At 41.0% G+C, this 15,144-nt stretch overlaps 1 protein-coding gene across 1 annotated transcript in view; it reads left to right on the top strand.

The window, feature by feature from the left end:
• The window catches only part of HAAO (3-hydroxyanthranilate 3,4-dioxygenase), a 30,052-nt gene extending 25,659 nt beyond the window's left edge, over positions 1-4,393 (top strand). The window contains exons 8-10 of the mRNA XM_026046278.1: positions 751-819; positions 1,955-2,037; positions 3,470-4,393. Coding sequence (XP_025902063.1) covers positions 751-819; positions 1,955-2,037; positions 3,470-3,548 — 231 coding nt within the window. The 3' untranslated portion in view covers positions 3,549-4,393. The remainder of the gene's footprint in view (positions 1-750; positions 820-1,954; positions 2,038-3,469) is intronic.
• The last annotated feature ends 10,751 nt before the right edge of the window (positions 4,394-15,144 follow it).

The following is a 15,144-nucleotide window of genomic DNA, read 5'->3' as shown; positions in this document are numbered from 1 at the left end:
ATTCCTGGTGCCAAATCCAATTTGGACGTGTAAACATACAGCAGTTTCTGTTAAACTACAAAAAAAAAGGGGGGGGGGGGGGGAACACAAGGAATAACGTTAGAGCACTGCACTTCTCAGTCCAGCCAAGCACTGTCTAGTTCTAGTGTAAGGAAAGTTGTCACCTTCTGATGTCTGTTCTGGCTGCAGAACAGTTTACAGAACATAACCTTTCCTTGCATTGCTTAGTTGCACTCTGAGCAATCCAATGCATTTGACAGCAAAATGAGACAGTCTGGGCTTGAAGTCAGGAGGATCAGTGCAGAAAGGGCAGATGATAATGGAAAAAAGTGGGTCTGATCTGCAGCTTTTCTAATGTTAATGGAAGCATCTTTCTGACTTGAGGAGGCTCTTGACAGGACCCGGGGTTCATGAGGAGGAAGTGGCTGTTCCAGGAACAGAGGCGGGCGACGAGGATGTAGATGCGAGGCTGGGAGTGGGAGGAGGCAGAAGGATAAGAAGGATAAGAAGATAAGCGAGGATGCAGAGGAGCATAAGGAGTGGCAGGTGTGATCTGCTCCCTTTTTATCAGCGGGAATCAATAAGAGACTAGCAAACATAATGTGAATGTTAACGTCTGTAAAAATAAAGTCATATTCTATGAACATTTCTCTCTAATAATAGAATGTTTCAGATGCTGTAGGAAGATGAACATGTATACTTCAGTTACTGGGATGAATCCACTGCTTTCTTTTTCTCTCTTCCTTACAGGTTATAGTTTATGGACCAGGAATAACTGAAAACAGCAAAAAGAATTCGGATATCTGGATATGGCAGCTGGTATGTGACCATTCACACCTGTTAACCATGACAGTCAGAGCAGACAGAACAGTAGTAAAGCTTCCTAGCACAGCCAACAAAACCTAAAACGATTAACTTCCTTCTCACAAACACCATCTTTCATCAGCAAAATATTGCTAGAAATAGCCATAAGCTATTGCTGTTGTGAAAATAGCCCTTCTTCAGCCACCTTGTATGTTCAAAACAGCTGCTTCCATCCTCCATCAGGTCTTGATGAGAGTTTTGATTCCTACTAGCATATATCTTTCAAAAACAAAATGCCTGTGAGTGATAGACACTGTTGCCTATTGCATCTTCCTTGAAGCATTTGCCCTCGTACTGCAGTTCTGCTGGCAATGTGTATGCTGTATGCTAAGCTAATAAAACTCTAACTGAGGGCTTGTTTATATGAAAGCACAGCAATAGGTGATCCAGATGTCCTCCATTCAAATACTTTGTAGGAAGCAAATCTGCAGCGTGAGGGAAAACAGAGGAAAGCTAGTTTCCAGTTACACAAGCCAGGCTAGCTTAAGCCTGATATTTCTACCAGTTCCTGTTCTTTTCAGATTCACAGGGACTATCAAATGCTAATTAATGGCAGAGTAATTTTGAAGGACACTTGTTTAAGCTACAGTTTACAGCAGCCTCAACCAAGACCTTGTTCTTGCGGGCAAGAACCTGGCTCCACTGCTTGTCAGTCCATTGCAGTGCACATGGACTCCTATTAGAAATTTCTACCAGCTCCTTGCTGACTCGTGGACTGATTTTAAAGATTTAGAAAGGTTAGAAATCAGAAAAAGTAGACAAGGAACTTGAAATACTCCAGCAGGTTAGCCCCCGGAGGTGACTTCCAGACAGGCACACCAATCTGCAAGCAGCCAGGTTAGATGGTAGCAGTGTATCCCCAAGGAGCCAGGCAATGGGTTGCTGCTTTATCATGGGGAACAATGAGCCATGAAGCATGTTTTTACTGATGCTGATATTGCCAGACAGGGAATACCTTGCTGAAGTTTCTGCTAGAGAACAGGTTTGAAGCACTCTTCTAGTGGGAAAGAATTCCACGCTTAATAGCGGTACTGTCACCGGTGACAGCACATGGGAAATTAAAAGCCGACTCTCTGTTCTTTCTCTCCAGGAGGGCACATCTGCTGTTACCAAGGGTGGCAAAACCCTGACTCTGGCTGCTGGAGACAGCCTGCTCGTCCGTGCCCAGTCTGCGTGAGTAGAGACGAGCAGTGGTTCAATGCATGACTTCCCAGTTCCTGACCTCCTAAATTCTGCGTGCTCAGTCCACACCAGAACGGGCAGCAACTGGTGCAGAAACACACACGCTCTGATAATGCAGGATTTGCAATACGCTGCATTATTCCTCAAGGCAGAAATGTGGTGAGGAGGAAATAAAGCCAGGCATTCATGCCAACTCACCTTTTACAATAAAGCTGGAAAAAGTAACAAATACAAAATTTAAAGCTACCGTGAAAAAAGCAGAATACAAAAGGCCCTGCATGAAGGTAGATGGGGATAATAATCCAATCAGCAATCACAGAATATCCTCTAAGTTTGCTACTGTGAGTTAATCAACAAATACAGCAGGCATTTGAGTACTAGACCAAGCCCACAATTCTCTGCCTGCAGTAGGATGCATAGGGCTGTTTCATAATCACAACACACAAAATATATGTGAGAGAAAAACTGGTAAAAATATCTTCGAAACAGAATGTAATGGGAAAGTATTTGCCAACTCTTGTAAAAAGCAGCACAGGCTGATAAAATACCCACCACAAAAAGAGAGGTAAGATGATATATACTCTCTGGTATTGCAAAGCAGCAGATTGTAAGCAGGTGAGAGAAATGAACGTCTTTCCTGCAGGAAATCACCAGTCTCGTAAGCAGTAATTTTGATATTTGCACCTTCTGTATATCTTACAGCACAAAAAAAAAAAAAAAAAAAAAAATTGGAGGAGATGAAACTGTACCCAGAACTGTTCTCTGTAGCTGTGACTCCAACATGCAGCCACCTCCTCCCTCCACTGTTATCTCCCACCACTTCTGCAAAATTGCTTGTCTTTCATTCTCCGTTCTGCCATTCAACCAGAGAAACTCTGTTTCCAAAATCATGATATGAGCCATGTGCATCAGAAGACTGTACTCAGACCTTTGATTATAAGATCCATACAGCAGGCACACTCTTATAGTACGTGTCACTGTAGTAGCTTGGTACTGATCTCTGGCCACCACTGCAATGGGCATAAAGACAGCCAATACAAGATGATAACCACTAGACAAAAATACTCTTCAGTACTGAAACATTCACATCACTAAAGCAATATCTGTAGTCACTGAGATGATTTTGAGCTCCTTCTGTGGCCAAGATAAGGATATAAGCCTTTCCCCTGAGTTCACTCATAGGTAAAGGTATGTTCTTCCCCAGTGCTTCATATTTGAAATATATTAGCGATGGTAGAGAATACTTTTATTCCCTTTCCATATGGTTATATTTTGTGAGACTTCGGAAAATTAGTCGGAAAGAACTGCATTGTATTCTACTGCATTTCCAACAGCATAGATATTTTTTAGTGGTTTTGTGAGGTTTTGTTGTTGTTGTTGTTTTCAAATACACACTGAATCATCTGTCTTTTCATTTTTCCAGGTACTACTGGAAGAGAGCAGAAGGATGTGTGGCTCTTTACATTGCTCAGGACCCAAGGCGCAAGCAACCTTATCCCTAGGCTGTTGTGCCAGATGCACTTAGTGATAGAAGAGTTATAAGCTACTTGGTTCATCTTAATGATCAGTCAGACTGCGCAGGATTTGAACAATCTAACAAAACAATTACACTAGAATTACGTGGAATTGTGCTCAGCCCAGTTAAAACATTAAAAAATTTAATGTGAGCTTCAACAAAACATACCACTATTTTGATGAAGCAAAATAATTATCCAATTTTGTTATCCAAAAACAAATGAACAATGGGTCCAAGTAACAAGAGTTATACACCTGCTTACAGGCAAATACACATGACCCTATATAGAATAGATTAAAAGATCTTTCAAATGCAAGCCTGTGCTGCAAGATGAAGAAAAGGAGATGGGAGTAATATTATTTCCCTAGATTATAATTTAGTTACATCACAGAATTTAAAGAACCCTGTATTCTAGTCACATTGCATCCCTGGTGCCTTCTGTAGCTTGGTCTTAACTTCTTTGTCTTAGTTTTGTCATATATAATAAATTGGGCATAACATTAATGATTTAGTGCATGGCTGGTGGGCTTGTCCACCAGCAATTAAAAAAGGAAAAGAAAAAAAGAAAAGCAGAAAAAAAAAAAAGCCAGCAGTGAGCATAAATAGGAACAACTCTGCACTACTGTATCTACTCGAGGTGACTTGGTACCAGCTAACCAAACCTGGCCATGCAAAGTCATTGACAGTCACCAGTGCCGTGGCACCCTCAGCATGCTAAACGCCCTCGGTGTGGCACACTATCCCAGCCTAAGGTATTACAGCTGTAACACAAGCATTCTGCTCGTGGTTTTCCAGCTGCAGAAATTTCATTTTAAAGTAGTCTAAAAAGCCTATTGTGAGCTAAGAAGGGGCAAGGGGAAAAGAAAGAATTTTTAGTAACTGTTGCTTCTTTTTGAAAGAGCAGATGAGATTTCTTCATTGCACTTTAATGTGTGAATGTAAGTGCAGAGTGCATAATTAGCTTTTCCTGCTTTTCTTCCAGGAATTCTCCATTTTTTTTTTTATGTATTATCCTTTATAGGTTTTTACCACTGTATTATGAGTTGCTTAAGTATTTCCAAGTGTTACCAATTACATGTTTAAGGAAGCAAGTTACCCATACTTGATTTCATGTAATTTTAATGTAAATTTTATATATATACTTCAGTCTAATATTCATAATACTGTTCATATACAGTATATATATACTTCATTTAAAATTAGACAAAGAAGTCTAAGTGTTTTATTCCAGTTTTCATTCTTCTGCTGAGAATGACTCGGATGGGGTGGCTTTAATCCACACCTTATGTGCAGGCTGAATGGGGAGGCTCCCCCAGCAAAACACAGGGCAGCTCTTCACCCCCTAATGACAGGGCACCTAATTTGAAAAACTGAGCCCAGTCCTTAGGGAAGTAGCTCACTTGAGCAGAACCTGTGTTTTAGATTCTTAAGCTATATTTGTGGTGGGTGTGCCTTTTTCTAAGGTCTCCTGTTTAAATACCTGAATTCTACCCAACTCCAGCTCTAGGTGCCTAGAAGCAAACTGGACCTAAAGCCTTGAGCGAGACCACAGCTCAGCAGACAGTGGATTGTCTTTCCTTGAGGAGTCTTTTCCTTCCTCCTCCCCATCCTCCCTACTTGATACCTTCCAAAGCCACCTGAAAATATCCACCCTGGACCGAGAAACCAGTTCCAAACATCAGCAAGACACACTATATATATTTCTAAGCTCAGAGAGCCATCGTCAGACTTGATCCCACATTTCCTTTCAGCTGTCTCCAGGATCTCCACTCCTGAGAAGTGGGAAGATCTTTTCAGGTGCTTTATATCTCCTCTATATTATATTATGAAGCTCCAAACATGGGACAGTAATTTAGGTGACTAAAAAGCCTCACTCCTCTGCCTATGAGGAACTGGCTGGATACAAGCGGGCTCCCTGGATTTCCGAACCACTGTGAGGTGCTGTTCACAGTGCACATGTAGTCAGGTGAAGCCTGCTTTGGCACTAGATCTGTGGGATTACAGCCTAGCATTCCAACAGAAATCTCATCTCAGAAGGATTTTAAGCATCGCTCAACAGCAAAGACTGAGTTGGGCCCTAATGTACTCCCAATGCATGCGTGAAAGGTGCTTCACGCATGCATGTCCATGACAACACCAACATAAAATCAAGCCACATCATATCCATGCAAGAAACTGCTCTTCCACACAGCTTTTTCCACTTTCTTCCACTTTTTTTTCCAGATGAATTATACAGATATGATTCAGATATGATATGATACAAATATTTCACACTCAAACTCATCTTTGTTATTGCCTTTTAGCAGGATTGTGCTGCCCTCACTACTACCATCTTGCACAGACAGTCCATTCATTTGCCTCACCTTCCCAAAGACCTCCAGCAAAGTATTTCTCCCTCATATATATATAAATATATATAAAATACACATATATAAAACTCCTAAGTAAGTGTCCCATGTTTTACGAAAATTAGCTGCAGGCAAAACACTTCTGTGGTTCTCAGTAAACTATAAGAGGGAAACAGTGATCCATACAGAACGTATAGTAAAAAGATTAAAGACTAAAGATTTTTGTTTTGAAAATGGATAATCATCAAAACCACACAAAATCCACACAAGAATATAGTCTAATACTGACTACATTTCATGTTGCCACGTGTAAATTGACAGCTTGCAAAAATCAAGGCAGACGCTTGTCTTCCTCCCTGCTTACTTATTTTTTATTTCTCACTTGTTTCTTTGAAGTAACAATCCCTACAAAGGGCAGAAAAACAGACTGGATGGATCAGTTAACTGGATGTGTTGCAGTAAACTCTTTCCTCAACCTCTCACAAGCGCCCATTTTACAAGTCACACCTGTAAAGCAAGTGATATCACTCCTGTTGTGTGACAATAGTAAATATGTTCAGGCTATTGTTAAGTGCTCGTCGTACTTTAATTTCAGTTCTCCAGCCATATTTATTAGATAGAACAGATGAACAGACAGCATCCCTCCCACCATCATTGCATATAAGTAAAGGGGAAAAGAATTAAATAAGCTTTTTAACAGATCTCTAGAAAAACAGCTTGTGTTCATGATACAGACATTTTATTTTTTCTGTTTAATAATCCAGAATGCATTTGAAGCAAAACTTAAAGCTGATGAAGGTCAATCTCATGTTCTCCCAATTGAAGATACAAATAGTTATAAAGGATTCTTCAACAGCAAAGGATGTAGAATAGCTGATTGGACCCAAAATAAAATGACTGCTTTTAAATTAAAAATTAATAAGATGGAGTTAATGTACATTAATAATTATATTGCAATTCAGAGTCAATACCCAACCTCCGGATAGCAAAACAATCTAGCTCAGAGATTCCTTGATTATCACTGTCTGGATCCAATATAAGAAACCGTAGAAGTCAATAAGAAGTCTCCAAATTACTGGGCTTCTCATTGCAGCTTGCCAGCTGGAAGGGGCTGGAAGAAAGGAGAGAGGAAAATGGGATGGTTCAGTGTTCTGCACATTTGCAAAAACAAACCAGAAATGGCTTTTTCTTTAGGCAAATCAAGCCCAAATACATACATCAGGTCCCCTCTCTGCAGAGGGCTCTCCCATTTTGGGTCTGTGATCTTTAGACTATTTTCTGAGTTGTTGTTGCTCTAGATTAAAAACACCACAAAAGGCCATGTAAATTCCCTAAAAGTTGCACTGCAACCACAAAAAGGAAGACCTGCATACTTTGTATTTTTAACACTCAGTAGGTGCACATACATGCACCGTATACACAGAAATTCACACACGTCTCTCTAACTTGCACGATAAGTTACCCTGAAGTTGGGGCAAAATTATCTGAGTTCTACCAACACTACATTATATTGCCTTAGAAGCACTGATAAAAATCTCATAGCAACACAGCCACATACTAAACACAAGCATTTTTGGCACTTTAGTGAGGAAACTGGATACATCTTCATTATGTCAGAGAAAAATAAGACCTCTTCAGTGCTGTATAGGCACAGCAAAACAGTAATTTAAAGAGGTTTTCGTTTTCTTTCCTGAAGAAAACAAGTTTTACTGAAGAGGCAGAACTAAAGCAGGTAGGTGATGAAGCTTCTATCTCACTCATTGCAGATGCAAACTCTTGCACAATAAGCTGCCCCTCTTCATGCTTTACAGTTGGGGAATATCTTTGACAATGCAAGTATGCAAAGCAATGTGCTGATGTATAATGCTAACACCTGGAAATTTCACTGTACAACTTCTAAAGACTACTGAGTTTTGGTCCCGAAATGCTTCCTACCTAACCCATTGGCATCTCTCCCTTCCTTGAGGAATGGTTCAAAACCGTCTGGGTGCAGTGCCTGGACTCCACGCGGAAGGGAGATCTGGGCAACCGCAGCCGGGCTCCACAGCTCCTCTGCTGTGCAAAGAGCTGCACACACAGCGTCACACAGAATCACAGAAGGGCTGAGGTTGGAAGGGACCTCTAGAGATCATCTAGTCCAACCTCCTACTCCAGCAGGGACACGGAGAGCACGGGGCACAGGGCAGCATCCAGGCAGGTTTGGAAGACCGCCAGAGGAGGAGACTCCACAGCCTCCCCGGGCAGCCTGTTCCACACATGACACAGCTCTCTGCACTCTGTGCTCAGGGCGCTGCAGCCACCTCCAATGACCAAGGACCCACAGGGCCCTGTAGTCTGCAGGATCTGCACCAAGCTTATTCCCCTGTGTAAACAACCACAGCCAGAGATCCATCACCTCCTTTTACACAGTAGCCTAAGGAGAGGAGCAGCCTCCTCTGCACAAGATTTGTGATTCAGATCCTCATTTACCCTCTCCCATGGGAATGCTGCCGTCAGGGGCGCTCCACACCTCCTCTTGCTACAGCGCTGAAGTACTGCAGGGAGATTAACCCAGACGTGCAGGAAACCAGCCGTGTTGCTTGTGAACACGGTATGGAGATAGAGGACAGCACCTATGCCCTACAGGGTTGAACAGAAAACATCATTTTATAAAATAAAAGCAAGTTCTGACAGATTGCACATATCCTTCCAAAGCCACTGGTCCAGAGAACCTAATCACATCTGTACATCTGAGTCACCTGCAGTGTCTTGGGATACACTCTAAAGTGAGGCTGAGAAATAGTTTGACCCAGGAAAAATAATCCGAAGATTGGAGCATCATGAATAGATTAAGACGGTTATGACGATCTGAGAAGAGTGTTAACAGTTACTGGCTGCTTCTTAATGCTGGTGAACAAAAAAATCAAAAACAAAAAAATCAGTGGTTCAAAATATATAAGCTTTATTGCTGAGCAGCAAATAAGCATCTAAGGGTTTTCACCAGATTATTCCCTTTCTGAAGATAATAGCACCAAATTATAAACACTGAATAGAACTGAGTAGCTTCAAAAAAAAAATGTATCTGGCTTTGATATGACGCAATCCAAATTTTGATATGACATTGAAAAGAGGAAGCACATGCATGTAGCATCCATATAAAACCCATAAGAGTTCATGTCAGGACCACCAACTCAGCCCCTGCCCACAGAGGCAGGAAGAGGAAAAAGAGAGAGAACTTGCTAGCAGCTAATGAGACACTTGCAGGAGACAAATCCAGCAGGGATTTTAATTGTCAGCTGTAGCCTAGAGCCCACCGACTAACAGCTGCAAACCTGTGGTGTGACACAAGCAAGTCACTTAAGTCATGATGATAGCGATGATAATTGAAAACATTGGAAGGAAAAAACAAAAAACAAAAGCATCAAGCAGTGGCTGATCCAAAGGTCTTTAGTGTAATGGGCAGACACGGGATAAAAAGCAAGAGAACTAGAGGAAGAATTAGCTCCTTTCAAAATATGGTTTTGGTTTAAGGAGCTTAGGCCACCTGCTCTACGAGGAGAAACAGGGACCTACAGCAGCTCCTCAACCAAGAAAATGAAATCGCCTTTAGCAGTTCACAGAAAACACATGTAACCTCCCAGAGTACATCTCTCACTTCAGAAAGTATTTTCAAAAATGAACTCGATAAATCTTGAAGTGATTTCTACCCAGATCACACAAACAGCACAGTGACAGGATTTCATTTAATATTCATTCATACTAGATTAGATTCACTTTTAAACCAAGCCAGGAAAGAGCATGCTGATATCAGAACCAGTTGCCTTCGCCCATTGCATTTCAAAATGAAAGTTAATCAACCCTCTGGCTGCCACTGCCAGTCTGGATGATGCCTCTAATTAGGGCAGTCAAAAAACTTTCTTCCATCTTTTGAAATCTACTCCTCATTCTTCTTTTAAGGCAATTTCCCACTAATCTTGACTGGTTTTGATGCAATTCTTATGACAGGTGGCCATGTGGACACAGGACCAGGCTCCTATACTATAATTCTTTTTGCTCTGGATGCCCCAAAACACCATTGCAAGGGTGTTTTTAGAGATACTGTACACACAGCACACATGTGTGAGTGTCCATAATTACCACATGCTCCCTACACATGCGTTCTGAGTATCTTCAGGCAGTAATCACTTGTGAAATGGTATCTTGCCCATGCTGGTGAAATGTGTGCAAAGGGTAATGCGTGTGTTGGCGCTCTGCAGCACAGCCGGACAGGCATTGGCAGGCAGGCAGACAGAAGAGACTGAAACTAAAGGTCATTTTTATTTGTGTCAAACACAGGATGCTTCAGAACTTTTATGAAGCTGCTGCCTCTGTGCTCTCTGTGGGTTATCCGAACTCCATGCATACTGGGAGAAAAAAAAAAAGGCAAATAAACAAAAAACATGGCCAAAACCAAACAAAAAAGAAAACCCATAAAAGATCAAACAAGAAGGAATAATTATTTAGAGCATCGCTGACAGACGACTACCTCAAATGCTCCCCCTAAACCAGCCTCTTCACAGCATCCCAGGGATTAGGGTCTTTGCAGCTTATATATTTGTCATGGGGCAGAGGGACAAAGGTTGCTTTTTATTATCAGTTTTAATCCCATAGAAAGGTTTCAAGACATTTATTTCCTCTATGGCAAAATTAACTCTACTTGCAAAGCTTCCTCCCCCTCAGAGGGAAATAAGATGTAGGCTCAGAAGCCCAAATCCGCAATGATATTTAAGTGCCTGAGGAACCGTGCCAGAGTGTCTGGCAGGGGAAGCTAAACAGGCACAATTTTAAAAGGGAATATAGTGAACAGAGAGACAGACTGAAAGCTCGGGAGAATGAAGTGCTCCTTATATCTACTATGGGGGAGCTGTTAAGTGCAAAGGGAGCTTCTCCTCGTTCTTCTTGCCCATGTGCTTTAACCCACCATTAGTGCTGCCTCCACCCGCATTTGATACTGGCCTTTGCTGCAGCTGGCACCAGGTTAGCTGCAAATGTTATTTCTATGGCATCCACATCAGTCCAGCAGGAACTGGACAGAGATAAATACTTTCTGCTTGATCATACCTTGTGTAAGGCACCAAAATTCACCTTGCTTAAAGACACATAAAAACAACAGAAAAATATTTTGGAAAAAAAAAAAAAGTTGTTCTGCTACTTGTTTTATATAGCCTGTATATTCTTTCATTAAAATATTTTTCATATCCAATTCCTAATTATTTTCCCTTGAACCTATTTTGTTCATTACTTTATGCATTCACATTGGAAGAAATGTGATCTTCAGTTGTACTTATCTAACCATGCAGCTAACAAAAGTACTTTAATCTTACAGCTCCACAACCAAATACAATCTGGCCTTCTTTCTACATAAACTTTAGAGCTAAACCAAAATACAGTGGTGGAAATAAGCTAGCACATGAAGCCTGCTTAATACAAGGTATATTCCCATATGACATTGTTCATCTGCTGCAACCTGCAGCTTCACTCACATTTTTGTGCTGTCTTGAATAAGGCACACAATTTTTTTAGTGGCCTAGTGTAACGGCCTCTTTTTGCAGCTGAATGTGTCCGTGGAAATGATGGAAAAAACAGAATCGTTAGCTTCATTCTGGTGAAAAGGAAAAGCTTCAAGGATGGCAGCACCAAAATGTGAACATCTAGACACACGCAGAGCATAGCACTGGAGGACACTGAAAACATCTTTTAAGAAAAGCAGTCAACTCCCTTGTGGTTACTTTGGGATTCGGATAAAAATCGTTAGGTAGAGTCAAAGTAAGCTCCAAGTTAGCTCATTAGTTGTCTAAACCAGAAGTTATATATTGGAACTGCAAAACAATTCATATATTCCATTTTTTTTTAAATATTTGATCCTCCTTGCTAAATTCCACAAGACTAGATTCTAGAAAAAAAAAAAGAAACGCTGCATTCAAATATCAATGATGCCTCCTATATTCATATTTCTAAGGGACCATCATAAAAGAAGTCTTCTTTCATTTTAATACAATAGGAACTCATATGAAAATACATGAGAAGACTAGGCCATCAAAAGATTTTTTTAATTCCTCACACTCTTTCTTCAATTAAATGTGCAATATTAGAATCTGACTTTCATTTATCTGAAGAAGTAAGGTCAGGGGAAATATGATGTGACAATCGAGCTGAAGTTCTTGTGTGTTTTTGAAGGCATGCAAAACCCTTTCACTCTGGTGTCTGACACATTTGGGGAAATAATAGACATAATTTATCTGCCATAAGGTCTTCATTAAGGAAGTTCACGCTGTGAGGATTTCCATAGCAACTACTCGAAGTGACATAAGTATTCATTTCTGAAATATAAACCCAGCAACATGATTAGCTAGAGCCATAATTCCATGTAAACTACCCAAACAGGGATCTTTTCTTCAGGGCCAAATAAACTTGCATTACTTCTCCTTTACAGAGACCAAACTCAGAATCAGCCCCCGAATTTTACGCTGTCCATCAACCTTCTGCAAGAACTACTGGATGTTTGTATTTATACATATACATATACATATACATATACATATACATATACATATACAGAGCCAAAATGATTTCCTTGAATTACCTGGTACACAGTACATAAGGTAGCATATAGAAAGCCTACATGAAGAAGAGAGCACAGGGGTCACCCTGAAGAGTTACAGAAAAGCACAGGGTCAGATATTGTGCAACATTCCCACTGATCTCATTGATCTTTAATCAAAGTGTTTGAACAATAAGTACTCACCAGTACATTGAGCTGCAGCTGTTCTAACAAACTGATGCTATGGCATAATATACCAGCAAAGAGAAGCTAGGTAGTCAGCTTTGCTCTGAGGAAGGAGAAAGGGAAAAAGGAAGGGAATGGGAGGAAAAACAATTAAGATCACCTGCTTTAGCAGACATAAGTTGAGCAGCCCGGTCCTTTATACCTAATTCCCTTCAGCCAAGATATAGCCCTGATTTTAACAGGCATCAGTTAGGGACAGGAAGTAAGCACGCTCCAAATAACAATTCCAGACAGACACTTTAGCTATTCCACAGACAGCATAAACTCAATTCCAGACTAATTTGCACTGGCATGGGGCTGATATGGAACACGTCCTAAAACCCCTTGGCCTCAACTAGCTCTTCTCAGCCCTGGTCTTGAGTGTTTGATCCAGCTAAATGGATTCATCTCGCAGAGCTGATGTATAGTAGCTTTATTCATCAGCTAAAGTCATATTTAAAAAGCTTTCCTTCTACAGTACAGCATGGATGATATAAATGGATCATTAAGGCCAACTTGAAAAATACAGTTTACTTTTTATGCAATCATCTGAAAGAGAAAATTTTATACTAGTTTAGGTAAAACTCCACAGACTATCCAGCTTTTATATTCTCTTTATTTCTCTCAGCTATTTCAGATCTCCATTAAAACTGTGTAACGCTAATTTATTCAGGCAAATGTAATAGTCTCCTGCTGGAAAATTTCTCCATTAAGTTGGTATTACAGTTACTTCATGGAAGCCTGAACAGAAGTCCTTTTTTTTCCCTATATGGATTACTTTTCAGAGCTGTGCTCACAAAGGCAGTTTCTTACAGGAAAAGTAAAGCTCCTAGAAATAAATGTTCTCTGTGAAATGATATCACATCCCTAGTCTCTGACTGGCCACACAATGGCAAAACCATACGCTTCATCTTGAAGGACATCAAAGACTCAGTCACCAAAGGCATGATAGCAACAGAGAGACTGATACGAAGGAAGAGCCCTGGGTCAGCTTCTCTGCAGACACACCAGCACCAGATGAAACCACAGAAAGACAGAGAGACTGCATAGGAAATGCATGAAAAAATCTGCCCTGCCTTTTTTTTAGCCCTGAAAAATACTGAAATGTCTACTTTCTTGGGAAAAGGGAGGCTACCACGCACCTGTGGGGCTTGTCTCAGGACTGAACTGCTACGCAGCACGTGGAGAGGCACAGGGTTTTTCCTTGGCTCTGGTGTAGACACTGCTACTGCTATCAGCTCAGAGGAGTTTTTCTCTAGGATTCCCTGCAATGGGGAGAAAGCTAATATTAACTTTCCCTCTGCTTAGGTTTGTGTGACTGCTGGAGACCAGGAAAGAAAAGCTGTACAAGAGGTAAATTCTGCCAATCTGAGTGATCAGTAAAGCACATACACTATGATTTAAGGCTCCCAAGCACAGCAAGGAGCTGTAAAAACTTAGATGGAGACAATCTGTTTCCTGAAGCTTACAGGCTAAATAGCAAGCTAGGAAAGGGAGTCACCCCACAAGCAGAGAAAGGCATCTCACAAAAAGCCTCATTAGCCCTCCCTTTCTTTCATCCACAGCGTATGCTTGTTCCTTCTGTGAGCTGGCATTTCTGTAGGTCTGAATGCGTGGTGCTTACCTTGAGCATCCAGCAGGGAGGAACAAACACTGCACAGTGCTCGGAGTTAGAGTTACTGCGCTGAAAATTTGCTTCTGTGATCACTACATTTTATGAAAAGCCAAGTGTCTGACTGACAAAAAGACATCTACAGCAGAACAGTCAACTAAGGAAAAAGATTTTGCCACTCACGACCTTTTATTTCAGAATCTTGCCTCTTGATGTTTAACATCAGATTAGTACCAAGCACATCATCAAAACATCAAAAGGGTGAAGAGTCATAAGGTGATCAAATAATTCCTGTTATGCAAGGTATTTTCATTTTTGCCCATATTTCTACTTTAATCAGATCAGTTTCTACATTTTTACTCTCCTCTCACACAGCTTAATAGCCTTTGGCGCCTGAATATGTGTGTTACTAGCAGTTTAGATATTGTCTATTGGTCCTTGATTTCCATTGCAAAAAGAAAAGTGTTGTTTCATGCTGTAACAAACCACAGCTCTAGTCGGCTGCAAAAACCACCCACACATTATTTCAGATGCTTTAAGGTGAAAAAATACACCCCCTCATCTACACACACCACGAACTGTATTTCAGGGTCATTGGGAGACACCTGAGGCCCAGGGAAGAGCCATAGACAAGTAACACTGAGTGGGTGCATCCCACTACACAAGGGAGATAGTTTTGAGCAGAAAGCCCAGAAACTGCTTTAAATGGCCTTTAATTTGGAGCCAAGGAGTGCTCCCTTCACCACAGTGTGAGGTGAGTGGTATAGTTCCTTTTTGGGGGGATACACAGAGGATACGGCTTCCGTTCCTCTAGGATTCCCAGATTTGTTTCACTTGT

The sequence above is a fragment of the Nothoprocta perdicaria genome, unplaced genomic scaffold (assembly GCF_003342845.1).
Source record: "Nothoprocta perdicaria isolate Ctin4 unplaced genomic scaffold, notPer1 scaffold_43, whole genome shotgun sequence".
In the NCBI taxonomy this organism is placed as follows: domain Eukaryota; kingdom Metazoa; phylum Chordata; class Aves; order Tinamiformes; family Tinamidae; genus Nothoprocta; species Nothoprocta perdicaria.
The sequence above is the reverse complement of the archived record's forward strand: the minus strand, read 5'-3'. Positions and strand labels throughout refer to the sequence as shown.